The sequence below is a fragment of the Sturnus vulgaris genome, chromosome 31 (assembly GCF_052056855.1).
Source record: "Sturnus vulgaris isolate bStuVul1 chromosome 31, bStuVul1.hap1, whole genome shotgun sequence".
Classification (NCBI taxonomy): domain Eukaryota; kingdom Metazoa; phylum Chordata; class Aves; order Passeriformes; family Sturnidae; genus Sturnus; species Sturnus vulgaris.
In genome coordinates this window covers 1,758,737-1,771,792 of record NC_142273.1, presented here as the reverse complement: position 1 = coordinate 1,771,792, position 13,056 = coordinate 1,758,737, and the positions used below count along the sequence as shown (strand labels likewise).

The 13,056-nt window shown below is 61.8% G+C and overlaps 3 protein-coding genes across 5 annotated transcripts; 2 read left to right on the top strand and 1 right to left on the bottom strand.

Moving 5' to 3' along the window:
• Positions 1-809: 809 nt before the first annotated feature.
• TTC24 (tetratricopeptide repeat domain 24) lies at positions 810-6,452 on the top strand. The gene is made up of 11 exons (XM_088181133.1): positions 810-2,391; positions 2,686-3,534; positions 3,612-3,830; positions 3,913-4,041; positions 4,177-4,298; positions 4,410-4,526; positions 4,647-4,717; positions 4,821-4,885; positions 5,001-5,133; positions 5,364-5,540; positions 6,206-6,452. Exons 2-11 carry the CDS (start codon positions 2,706-2,708, stop codon positions 6,303-6,305), a joined length of 1,962 nt encoding a protein of 653 aa, XP_088037259.1. The 5' UTR covers positions 810-2,391; positions 2,686-2,705; the 3' UTR covers positions 6,306-6,452.
• A 65-nt stretch (positions 6,453-6,517) lies between these two features.
• NAXE (NAD(P)HX epimerase) lies at positions 6,518-9,034 on the top strand. Of its 2 annotated transcripts, XM_014889378.2 has the most exons (6): positions 6,522-6,760; positions 7,368-7,476; positions 7,833-7,943; positions 8,088-8,201; positions 8,291-8,438; positions 8,521-9,034. In XM_014889378.2, the coding sequence occupies exons 1-6, from the start codon at positions 6,585-6,587 to the stop codon at positions 8,721-8,723; spliced, it is 861 nt and encodes a 286-aa protein (XP_014744864.2). In that variant the 5' UTR covers positions 6,522-6,584; the 3' UTR covers positions 8,724-9,034. The 2 variants fall into 2 exon arrangements, with proteins under 2 accessions (XP_088037258.1, XP_014744864.2); XM_088181132.1 differs by lacking the exon at positions 7,833-7,943 and having other exon boundaries at positions 6,518-6,760.
• On the bottom strand, positions 8,994-12,102 carry GPATCH4 (G-patch domain containing 4). 2 transcript variants are annotated; one of them, XM_014889377.2, is made up of 7 exons: positions 11,325-11,522; positions 10,907-10,980; positions 10,732-10,824; positions 10,410-10,517; positions 10,215-10,315; positions 10,044-10,094; positions 8,994-9,920 (listed from the first exon to the last, which is right to left on the bottom strand). In XM_014889377.2, exons 1-7 carry the CDS (start codon positions 11,398-11,400, stop codon positions 9,332-9,334), a joined length of 1,092 nt encoding a protein of 363 aa, XP_014744863.2. In that variant the 5' UTR covers positions 11,401-11,522; the 3' UTR covers positions 8,994-9,331. The 2 variants fall into 2 exon arrangements, 1 of the variants encoding a protein (XP_014744863.2); XR_015808859.1 differs by having other exon boundaries at positions 9,873-9,920; positions 10,044-10,130; positions 11,325-12,102.
• Between the last annotated feature and the right edge of the window lie 954 nt (positions 12,103-13,056).

Sequence of the window (13,056 nt, the reverse complement as noted above, 5' to 3'; positions counted from 1 at the left end):
CGCCCGCGGTTTGAATCTCCCGCCGCCCACGTGACCCGCGCGGGGGCTGCCGGGACACCGGGACACACCGGGACCCACAGGGACCATGGGACCATGGGACACACCGGGACACATCGGGACACACCGGGACCCACAGGGACCGTGGGACCATGGGACACACCGGGACACATCGGGACACACCGGGACCCACAGGGACCGTGGGACACACCGGGACCATGGGACACACCGGGACCCACAGGGACCATGGGACACACCGGGACACATCGGGACCCACAGGGACCGTGGGACACACCGGGACCATGGGACACACCGGGACCCACAGGGACCGTGGGACCATGGGACCATGGGACACACCGGGACCATGGGTGACACAGAGACACACCGGGACCCACAGGGACCATGGGACACACGGGACACACCGGGACACAGCGGGACCATGGGACACACAGAGATACACCGGGACCCACAGGGACCCTGGGACACACCGGGACCCCCCGAGACACACCGGGACCCCGGAGCACCGAGACACACTGGAACACACAGGGACACACCGGGACAGCGGGACCCTGGGACACACCGGGACCATGGGACACACAGGGACCCACAGGGACACACTGGGACCATGGGACACACCGGGACCCACAGGGACCATGGGACACACCGGGACACACCGGGACCCACAGGGACCATGGGACACACAGAGACACACCGGGACCCACAGAGACCATGGGACACACCGGGACACACCGGGACCATGGGACACACCGGGACACACCGGGACACACCGGGACTATGGGACCATGGGACACAGCGGGACCCACAAGGACCATAGGACACAGCGGGACACACAGAGATACACCGGGACCCACAGGGACACACCGGGACCGTGGGACACACCGGGACCCCCCGAGACACACCGGGACCCCGGAGCACCGAGACACACTGGAACACACAGGGACACACCGGGACAGCGGGACCCTGGGACACACCGGGACCATGGGACACACAGGGACCCACAGGGACACACTGGGACCATGGGACACACCGGGACCATGGGACACAGCGGGAACCACCGGGACCCACAGGGACCATGGGACACACTGGGATACAGCGGGAACCACCGGGACCCACAGGGACCATGGGACACACTGGGATACAGCGGGAACCACCGGGACCCACAGGGACCATGGGACACACTGGGATACAGCGGGAACACACCGAGATACACCGTGACACACCGGGACACTGGGACACATCGGGATAGCTGGACCATGGGACACACCGGGGCACCGGAACACACCGAGACGTACTGGGGCACTGGGGCACACCGGGACCTCGGGACACACCGGGGAGGGTCGGCACTGGGACACTGGGACACTGGGACACACCAGGACACACAGGGACAACGGAATACCAGGACAGTGGGACCCTGGGACGCACCAGGACACCAAAACACCGGGACAAGGGACCCACCGGGACCATAGGACACCGAAGCACAGCAGGACACAGGGGACAGCAGGATACACTGGGACACACTGGGACCCTGGAGCACCGAGACACACCGGGACACCGGGGAGTGGTGGCACCGGGACAGTGGGACACTGTGGGGAAGAGCGTGGGACACACTGGGGAGCTCAGGGGGTGGCGGGAGGTGACACACACCGAGAGAGCGAGGGGAGCCTCGTGTTGCAGGGGGAGCTGTGAGGTGCAGGGGCTGGGCACACACCGGGGTGAGGGGGAGCTCATGGGTGAAGGGCAGCTGGGGCACTCCAGGGGCTGTGTCAAGGGGTCAGCGCTGTGCCAGACCAAGGACGTGCCACCTGGCCCCAGACTGCCCTGTACCATCGCTGCTCTGAGCCCATCCATCAACGTCCTCCAAAGCATGAAGCTGCCCCTGCATGGGACAATCCCCCAGCGCCTGTCACAAGCTGTTGAGACAGCAAGGAGCCAGTTGTGCCTTCCATTACACAGCTGTCCTGTCCATCACACTTATTTTCCTATCCATCCATCACACTGGCACTGCTGTGCTGAGTTGCCATGGCACTGCACACCACCCTGGTGACAGGGATGAAACTGGAGCCAGCGGGGCCATTGTGGGATGTGCTTTCCCAGGAGCAGGCCTGGCTTTGTCCCAGCCTGTGTCGCCGCCTGCCACCTTCCTGTTTCTCAGAACCCGGCTGTGCTCCAGCACTAGGTGCCAGCGTCCATCACCAGGGGCTGTGACTCGCTCCAGGCAACTTTGCAGGCAGCCCAAGTGTGGAGACACCTCAGACATCGTCCATCCCCACAGCAGAGAGCCGTGGCTTGCAGCACTGATGCAGCTCCAGTGGTGGGGATGCCCTGTCTCTCTGCTCCCTGCTCTCAGCACCCTTTGCACCTGAAGAACAAACAGTAAGTGTGTACAACTGGTTATTCTGCCTCCCAAAAAGGCACCCCGGCAACATCCCACTCCAGGCTGTGGTGTCCCTCCTCCTCCCTCAGTGACTTCTTTCCTTTTTTGTAGCCACCAAGGTTTGTGGGGTCTTCCATGGAAAGCCCTTTTTGCTTCCTGAAACTTAATAGCAATCAGCTTACAAGATATCCCTAATTTTTCATATAAATAATATAAAACAACACTGCTCGTTTGAAGTGCTCCCTGGCAGGACCATGCTGGCTTGGCTGCCTAGGCGCCTCTCTCTCTTGCAGGCAGGTTGCTGCCCCTCCCCATGGATTCAGAAGAGGCTGCTGACCTGGGAGTGCAGCCCACCACCCCCACAAACCCCACCACCCCCACAAACCCCACCACCCCCACAAACCCCACCATCACCACCACCACCCCTGCAGCCCCCGCAGCCTCCGCAGCCCCCACCAGCTGCAAGAAGAGCAGGAAGAAAAAGGAGAAGGCCGAGGCCGGGGAAGCTGCTCGGGAGGGAGGGGACGAGGCAGGGCGGGTGGATGCCATCAAGGGCCTCACACGAGCCGGGCAGCGGGCGCTGGCTCTGGGCTCCGGGCAGGAGGCAGTGGAGTGCTTCAGGAAGGCCCTGCTCCTCTCCAGGGACACGGTGAGCCCCCAGCTCCACAGGGCTTGTGCCTTCAACCTGGGGGCTGCCTACGTGGAGACTGGGAAGCCCAGAAAGGGCCTTGAGTTCCTCCTCCAGTCCCAGCCCTCAGAGGTGGAGAGCAGGGACCACTTGGGGAGCCTTTATTTCAGCATCGGGGCGGCTCATGAAGGGCTCCAGGATTTTCCAAAGGCTCTGGAGTGTTCTGAGAAAGTCGCCGGGCACGCCGGTGCTGCGCAGGCTGGCCGAGCAGGGACCTGTGTGCAGATGGGCTGCTGCTACCTGGGCATGCGGGAGCCGGCCCGGGCCGCTCGGTGCTTCCTGGACGCGGCGCAGACCTACACGGCGGCCGAGAGCCCCGAGGCCGCGGCCGTGGCTCTGAGCAGGGCGAGCGGCTCCATGCTGCAGAGCCGGCGGTTCCGGGCGGCAGAGATCGCCAGGGTCCTGGCCCGGTGCCGCTCGCTCTGCGAGACCATCCCCGACCCGGCCCTGCGAGGTAACGCTGCGCCGAACCCTTCGCTCCCGGCGCCCTGGGGAGCAGCTCCCACGCCTGCTTTTCCTCTCTGCCCCCAGGGAAACTCTACAACGACATCGGCCTCGGCTACTCCCAGCTCCACATCTTCTCCCTGGCTGCCGAGAGCTTTGAGCGGGCCCTTGGGCTGTGCGGTGGGGAGCGGCAGCGGGACCGGCGCCGGGAGGCTGCGCTGCTGCAGAATTTGGGCGCTGCCCACAACGCCCTGCGCAGCTTTGGCACGGCGCTGGGCTGGCACCGGCGAGCGGCCGAGCTGCACGGTGGGTCACAACCCCACATCTGCTGCTTGGCTTTGCCGCATGTGCCACAGATTGGCATGGAACCCTGTGTTCCCAATTCCAGGTGCTCTGGGGAACCGGAGAGCCCAGGGGCAGTGCTTTGGGAACCTGGCCTACGCCTGCAGCCAGCTCGGGAACCACGGGGCTGCCGCCCAGAGCTACCTGCACGCCCTGCAAGCCTTCCGGGACTCGGGTGAGGGGAGGCAGAGGCACTCCTTGGAGGGAGTCTGCAGCATCCGGGATCCAAGTGGACTCAAGTAGTGCGATGCTGCCCGCCGGGGATCCCAGCTCAGCAGTGCTGGGACTGATGGAGTCCTTTGGCCCCCAGGGGACTTGCAGGGGCAGTGGCAAGCGTGCGAGGGGCTGGGTGCAGCGTGCTTCCACCTGGGCGACCCCCAGAAAGCCATTGGGCACTATCAGGAGGCCCTGATTTTGCTTTCCCACTGTCAGGTAAGGCATGACGGAGCACCCCCAGGGCAAGACCCTCCTGTGCATCATGGAGCCTCAGCCCTGGGGCACACCCACTCATCCCATCACACATATGGGTTCTCTCCACCACAGGACAGCCCCAGAGCTGCCCACAGACGGGTCGTGCACAAGCTCACGGATGCCATCCAGCACCGACTCCACCTCAGCCACCTCTCCTACCGAGGGCGCTGGGCACTCGCCCCAGCCCTGGTGAGCATCACCAAGGGCATGGGACACTCTGGAGGGCTGAGAACTGGGATCCCAGTAGGGGTTGTGGCAAGAGGTGCCTGAGTTTGCTGGGCAGAGAGACACATGTGTTAATTCCATCAGGAGCCCAGCCAGCTGCGGTTTTACTCCACACTGCCCCGTGCCAGTAGGACACAGCTCCAGGGGAGCGAGGTGTGAGTAGGAAAGCTGCCATCCTCTCTCTCCTTCCTCTGGAATGAGTTTCCAGATCACACGGGACACAAGCCTTCCTTCCTTCCTTCACTCCATGTCCTTCAGGAGGAAAGCCCAGGCTGAGGATGAGCTGTATATGTGTACACCAGGAGCACATCCTGGGTTTTCAGGTGAGAGGGTGTGAACTAAACGTGGGATTGAGCCATCCAGGCAATTCCTGATGGAGCTGAGGCTTTGGCACAGTCTGATACTGTGCTCTTGCCTGCTTGTCCTTCCTTCCTGGAGGCACAAGAGTGGCCCTGGCTGGTGGTCTTGCACTGGAGCCCTGCAACCCACATGGCCTCCTGGGCACCTCTGGGGAGGATGATGATGGTCCCAGCTCAGCTCCAGGGTATCACAGTGAGCCCCAGGCTAACAGGTAGGTGGGCAAGGGGGAGGCACCTCAGTACAGCCCTTGGCACCCAAATACCTCTGCAGCACAAGGAACTTCTGTTCAACTGTGAAAATCCAGATATTTTTAAAGATACATAATTCTGGGAGCGCGTTTGGGGTAATCCTAGCTGGATCCTTGGGAGGGTTCAGTCACGATGTGATAGGGGAGAGTTTGTCAGAGATGCTCACCCCATGTGAGGCTCACTTGTCTCTCAGAAAGAGGATCACCAGCCTCCTGCACTTGGCCAAGCCACCCCGTGCTGGCCTCCGGCTACCTGAGTACCACGTACAACCAGAACATCACTTCTCCAGCGAGCCCAGGCCTGAGGGGCTCACACTGCATTCCACAGGGCATCAAAACCACCAAACGCTCCCTCCAAGGCCTCGGGAGAGGTGGGTGATGCCTTGGGGGAGTGGGCAAGGGAGTGGACAGGAGGTTTGGTTTCCAGAGTGTCCTCTGATGGGAGGGTTCACAGCTGGAGACCCCAGCAGGGCTTGGGACACCCCTGTTTCTTGGAATGGACACAAGCCTAAAGTCACAGGGGCTGGGGATTTTGGCACCTCGTAGCCAACACCAAAACCACGCCCTATGGATGGGGCAGCAGATGTAAGGGTGGTTTCCAGGACCCTGGTATGAACCTCCTGCCCACTCCTCCCTTCCAGTGTTTAAAGGGGCTCCAACAGAGCTAGAGAGGGACTTTGGACAAGGGCCTGGAGTGCCAGGACAAGAGGGAATGGCTTCTCATTGCCAGAGGGCAGGGTTAGATGGGATATTGGGAAGGAATTCTTGGCTGTGAGGGTGGGGAGGCCCTGGAACAGGTTGCCCAGAGAAGCTGTGGCTGCCCCTGGATCCCTGGACGTGTCCAAGGCCAGGCTGAACAGGGCTTGGAGCAGCCTGGGATAGTGGAAGGTGTCCCTGCTCATGGCAGGAGGGTGGTACAAGATGGGCTTTAAGATCTCCTCCCACCCAAAACAGTCTGCGACTCCGTAATTTGATTATTCCATTTTGCATCCTGCTGGACACCCTCGCTCCCCATGATGCCGCCGTGACCCTGCAGCCTTGACGATGAGCCCAGTGCCACTGCTGCCGGCTGCTGGTCCCGCCGGGGACCTCGCACGGGCACCAGGACTCTGTCCCTCGTCTGCAGCCTCGTGTGACCAGGAGGACACCGGGGAAACGCCGCCGTTTGCCGCGGGGCCTGGCGCAGGCCCGAACCGGGGCGAGGAGGGGGGTGTTGAGCCAACACGATTCTGACGCCGCTCCGTTTCCGCCATCCTTTGTCCATGGGCGTTCTGGGGAGGAAATGAATGCGCAGGAGGCAGCGCGGATTCTGCGCGGCTCCGCCCCGCGCCTGATCCGTGGAGCTCCGGGTGCCGTCCCGGGCCGTGCCGGGTGGTTCCGGGCCGTACCGGGCCGTACCGGGCCGTGCCCGCTGCATGCCGGGCCCGCGGGCGCTGCTGGGGCTGGGCCTGCTGGTGGCGGCGGCGCGGGCGGGCGGGCGGTGCCGGGACCGGCGCTGGGGCTGGGGCTGGCACCGGGACCGGGAGCTGTGCCCGTGTCTTCCCCGCCGCGCCATGCACGTCCCCGGCCCCACGGGGCTCCGCTTCCTGGGGTAGGCCCGGGGGGAAGGAGGGAGGTGGGAGAGGAGGCGGGCGGTGCTTGGGGTCCGCAGGGGCCGGGCTGGGATCGGGCAGGACAGGACAGGACAGGGTACGGGACACGCTGAGGGGTCAGACAGGACAGGACAAGGTATGGGCACGCTGAGGGTGCAGAGGGGTCAGACAGGACAGGGTTAGGGGCACGCTGAGGGGTCAGACAGGACAGGACAGGGTATGGGCACGCTGAGGGGACAGACAGGACAGGACAGGGTTAGGGGCACGCTGAGGGGTCAGACAGGACGGGACAGGGTTAGGGACACGCTGAGGGGACAGACAGGACAGGACAGGGTATGGGCACGCTGAGGGTGCAGAGGGGTCAGACAGGACAGGACAGGGTATGGGCACGCTGAGGGGACAGACAGGACAGGACAGGGTATGGGCACGCTGAGGGTGCAGAGGGGTTGGGCAGGACATGGGGTTGGGCTGCAGATGGAAACGAGGGCACAGCATTTGTAATGTTTCCCTTCCCCTGGCTCATGCAAAGCCGAGAGGATCGTAGCAGCCCCCAGGCTGCGCCTGGCCGGGTTTTAGGGTACCCAGCAGTGCCATCTCCCACCCTAGGCAGGAGGAGGCCCAGGCCATCGACCAGGAGCTCTTCAATGAATACAAGTTCAGTGTGGACCAGCTGATGGAGCTGGCAGGGCTGAGCTGTGCCACTGCCATTGCCAAGGTGGGGATCCTGGGGGACAGAAGGGGGGTCCTGGCACTGTGGGCTGAGCTGTGCCACTGCCAGGGTGGGTGCCAGGGAGGTGGTTGGAAATCCTGGGGGAGAGCTCCAGTACTACAGGCTGAGTGCTATCACCACTATCGACAAGATGGGGGCCCTGGGGGGCAAGAGAGGGTCCTGGGGGTCCTGGCATTGTGTACCAAGCTGTGCTACCACCAAGGTGGGCACCAGGGAGGCAGATGGTGATCCTGGGAATGGTGCCAGTCCCACGGACATGCCAGTCCCAAGTTGGGGGTTTTGCAAATCCTGGCCCTGTGGCGTGGGCCCATCATAACCCTGTGCCTCTTGCCCCCCATTAGGCCTACCCACCCAGCTCCTTCACCACGAGCCAGCCCGCTGTGCTGGTGGTCTGCGGGCCAGGGAACAACGGCGGCGATGGGCTGGTCTGTGCCCGGCACCTGAAGATGTTTGTGAGTCTTGACCAGGCAGCCACAGGGTCCCCATGAGAGTTTTGGTCTCTGTGCACCCCTGTACCTGTGGGCTTCAGGGTCCCACTCTTCTGGCTGCTTCCAGTGCCAGAGTGGGATTAGTTCAAGTCCTTTCTGCTCTTGCAGGGCTACCAGCCAACTGTGCATTACCCCAAGCAGCCCAGCAAGCCCCTCTTTGAAGGTTTGACCACCCAGTGCAAGAAGATGGATATTCCCTTCCTCCCAGAGTTCCCAGCTGAGGTGAGGAGCAGCCCCCAGCTTGGTGGCACCTGCCCCTGGAGCTGTGGCCAGAACTGCCCTTCCTTCACCTGCTGCCATCCCTGCTGCAGGCTGCATTCATTGACGAGCTCTATGGCCTGGTGGTGGATGCCATTTTCGGCTTCAGCTTCAAGGGAGCAGTGCGGGAGCCCTTTGGCAGCATCCTCAGCACCCTCGAGCGAGTCACGGTGCCCATTGCCAGCATTGACATCCCCTCAGGTGAGTTACAGCTGCACCTGCCAGGGGAAGGTGCCCAGCCCGGGTGGTCCCGGCTGCAGCCTGGCTCTGGGGCTTGTTGCAGGCTGGGATGTGGAGAAGGGGAAGGCAGACGGCCTCCAGCCTGACATGCTCATCTCCCTCACGGCGCCCAAGAAGGCAGCGATGCATTTCACGGGCCGGTACCACTTCCTTGGGGGCAGGTTTGTGCCCCCTGCACTCCAGGAGAAATACGCTCTAAACCTGCCAGCGTATCCTGGCACAGACTGCGTCCTGCAGCTGACCTAGAGCTGGGGCCACAGGGGCTGGGGGGGCCAGGCTCGGCGTCAGCACTGCACACCAGGGCCAAATTCTGCCCAAGCCTCTGCTAGGAGGGTGCTCAGCACCTCAGTGGGCTTCAGTGTGAGCCAGCAGGATCAAAAGGCCCAGGAGGTGGGAGTGGTGAGGGGCTGCAGGAGATCTGTTTGGGGTTGCTGCCTAATCCAAGTGCTAAAGGTGTAAAGGTGATCTGGAATCCGGGGTTCTGCCACTCATGGCGCCATTCACACTTCAGGATAATCTGATTACAATAAAGATTTATTCATGCCCCTGAAAAAAAACCTCAGTACTCTGCAGGGTGTATCCTTATGTCCCTCTGTGACAGGCCCAAATGGGTCCCTGCCCCAATGTCTTGGGGGAACCAGGGTCACCCCTTAAGGTTCAGGTGGTGAAGTAAAGCTTGATCCAGCTCCAGACCAACTTGTCCTAGCCCAGCATCCCCAGGCAGCTGGGCCACAGTGCTGGACTCCATCTGGAATGAGCTCAGAGCACCGTGTGGCACCCACCAGCACCAGGATCTGGACCTTTACAGCCAGGTGGGACTGGCAGCTGCACAGCATGGCAGCCATGTCACTTGTTCACTCTGGCTCCCTCTTCTTCTTCTTCTTCTTCCTCTTCTTTGTAGGGCTGTGTCCCAAGTTTGGCTCATCTGTGTCTTGTAGAGGTATGTCTGTTTCAGCTGGCTCTTCTTTGTCCTCCTCTTCCTGCTTCTTCTTCTTTTTCTTCTTTCTCCTCTTTGCAGCCTTCCTCTCCTCTTCATTCACTTCCTCATCTGTGCTTAGCTCTGGCTTCTTCCTCTTCATGACTTTCCCCTCCTCTCCTGATACCTCTTCTCCACATGGCTCTGTGACCACCTTCTTCTTCTTCCTCATGACCTCTTCCTCTCCTGTCAGCTCCTCTTCTCTGCTTGGTCTCCGGTTCTTTTTCTTCCTCTTGACAACCTTTTCTTCTTTCAAAGTCTCCTCCTGTTCTCCGTTTGGTTCCTGGCTCTGTGGCACCTCGGGGTTGGCTCCATCCCTGGACTGTTTCCTTTTCTTCTTTTTGCCCTGGTTGCTCTCTGGGGGCTCCTGCTGCTGCTCCCGTTGCCGATATGTGGCCAGGAAGGCTCGTTCCTGCTCCTCCAGGCGTGCCAGCTTGGCACTCATGGTCAGGCCGTGACGGGCACCCCTGCAAGGACCGCAGGCAGTGAGGACTGGCACATCCCCAGCAGTGAACGTTCTCCAGCCCAACCTGCACAACAGCCCCTGCGAGGAGAGGGCAGCCCAGCCAGGCAACCCCCCAGCCACTCACTTGTGTGCTGTGCGGCCCCCACACGCCTGCACCAGCTCCTCGTCTGTCAGCCTGTGGGACACAGACAGGACCTGTCACCCCCAGCACCTGTGTGGGGGGAACAGGGTCTGGACCAGGGCTCCACCTTGCAGCCCTCGTCCCTCCCCGTCAAGGGATGGGGCCCAGCCTCACCTCCTGACCGAGGAGAGGTCCAGCTTCTCCTCATCCTCACTGCTCTCAGAGCTGGTGGGCAGTGTTATGGACTCCTCCCCACAGGCTGTGAGCGTGGCTGACTGCAGCACAGAGACACAGGGACTGTGAGAAAGGGGAACAAGGAAAATGGGGCTCTGGGGGCCATGCAGCCCCCAGGCTCCTGGGGCCGGTTACCTTCACAAATCGGCCGTACAGGAGGCTCCCACTGCTGCCAGCCTTGCGCGGCTTCTTATTGCTGATCCCGCCTCCCTGCTCAGAAAGCGCCTTCACAGAGATGCCATCCTGGGGGAGAAAAGGCGAAGGGCTTGGAAATGGTCTGTCCAAGGGGCTTCACCTCTCCAGCACCACAGCCTCTGTGCAAGGTGCTGCTTGCTGACAGCGCCTGGGGGGATACAGTGGCAGTACAGGAGCCACCGAAGGGACCCAAACGTCCTGCCCTGCCTTCAACCCCATCCCTGTCCAACCGAGGTGCCCCCACCACCCCCAGCCCTCCAACCTGCCCAGCCTCCACAGCGATGTTGGCAGCCGCCTTGTTGAAGACGTGGTCCCACCAGTGGAAGGTGAAGGGCTCCGCCGCGTCGTGTCCCACCTGCGGGGTGCAGAGGAGCTGCGGGAATGGCTGCGGTGGGCAGCGGGCACCGGGCCAGGCCCGGGAAGGGATCCACACTCACCCCCGCCGTGTCGCACTTGACCTTCACCCGGATGGCCTCGGCGATGCCGTCCTGCCGCCTGCCCAGTCCCTGCCCTGCAGACAAGGCACCGTCACCCCTGCACGGCCGCGGGCACCGGGGCTGGGGTGCTGCAGGACCCCGGGGGTGCAGGAAGGTCGAGACCGGGTCCTGCAGGAAGGAGGGAGGGGGGGAGGCGGGCTCTGGGCACCACCGGGGTCTGGGGTGGGGACCTGGGGGCTGCCGGGGTCTGCAGGGTCCCGGGGCTTGGAGGGAGCTGGAGCCTGGAGGAGGAAGATGGAGCTTGGGGGGGAGACGGGGTTTTGGAGGGGTCGGAGTCTGGGGGGAGCCGGGGGTTGGGGGGCAAGGTGGAGCGGGACAGGCCGGGGGGCGCGATTCGGGGACCCCCGCCCGGCCCCACCTTGGCGCCAGCCGTGCCGCCTCAGCTGGGTCTCGGCGAACTGCATCCCGCGGCCCGGCGGGACCGGGGCGCTCATGGCCCGGTGGGTCTCAAGGAGTCCGGGTGTGCCCGGGGGGTCCCGGTGTGTCCCGGTGTATCCCGGCGTGTCCCGGTGTATCCCGGAACGGCCGCACGAGGCCGGGCAGGGACTGTGCGCGTGCGCCAGGGGCGGGGCCGAGAATGCACCGAGAGCGGGGCGGGGCACGGGAACAGGGCCAGGGGCACCGCGAGAGGGACACGGAGACACGGACAGGGACACGAGTATATGGACATGGGGACAGGGGCACGGAGACAGGGACATGGACACAGGGACAGGGACATGGGGACAGGGACCGGGGGTACACGTACATGGAGATAAGGACATGGGGACAGGGATATGGACACGGGAACGGGGGTACATGGACACAGGGAGAGGGACGTGGGGACGGGGTGATACGTGGACACACGGGAACAGTGATAGGGACATGGGAACAGGGAGTACACAGACATGGGGACATAGGGGACATGGCATGACACACATGAACGTGGAGGCGGGCGATACACGGGCATGGGGACACAGACACGGGTGCACACACACGTACAAAACCATGCATGCATGCATGAAGTGAAAAGATATTCTTGACAGCAGAAATCTCTCCCAATCAATCAGCAGGATTTGCCACTACCTGCTGCAGAAATTGCTTCTTTCATTATGTTTTTAAAGAATTAACTCTATCAGATAAAATGAGAGGAAACAGTCAGTAAGAACATCCTTGGGCAATTCCTTGGGGAAGGAGAGATATGGGAGTGAGAAACAGCAGTCGTTCCTTTGGAAGTGGGCCTTTGAACAGCACATTACCAGGGATTAGGGAAAGCTCTGGAGGGGATTAAGGTTTCACTAAAAGGTTCTTTCTCACCAGCCTTCAAAGTGCCTTTTCCTCCAGGGCCTGAGAAGGCCAGATCTGCATCTCCTATGGGAACCAAAGACCAGACTCAGCTGCATCCACCTCCCAGCTCTCTCCCAGTGATCCCAGTCTCACTGTGTTCCATCACCGAGGAAGCTGCAACCCTCCCAGCTCTCCTTCCCAGTATGTGAACAGTACAACAAGCAAAGCCCCTGGGCATGGGCAGCTTTTCCAGACTGCTGGGGGAGGCTGGAGAACTGGCAGGTGGCCTCAGATGGACACAAGAACCTGCAGGCTGCCTTGTGTCTCTATTTTAACATCTTGTCTGGTGGGCTGGCAACAGGGAATGATCCCAAAGTGGCACAAGAGCAGATGCTACAATGTGGAGAGACAGGAGAACTGTGTTTTCCCACTTAAGCAAAAGACACCAAGGACTGGACGGCCTGTGAGTGTTCATCATGGCCTTTCAGGAGTTAAAGGGAACTTGTGAAAATGAGGGTCAAAGTCTTTTTATATGGACAGATAATGATGACTCAAGGAGAAATGGTTGTAAACCAAAAGAGGGAAGACTTACACTGGCTATTGGGAAGAAATTCTTCCCTGTGAGGGTGGTGAGGTCCCGGCACAGGGTGCCCAGAGAAGCTGTGGCTGCCCCTGGATCCCTGGAAGTGTTCAAGACCAGGTTGGACATTGGGGCTGGGAGCAGCCTGGGATAGTGGAAGGTGTCCCTGCCCATGGCAGGGGTGTGGAATGAGATGAGCTATGAGGTCTCTTCCCACCCCACTCTGGGATTCTCAAACTCCTGTGGA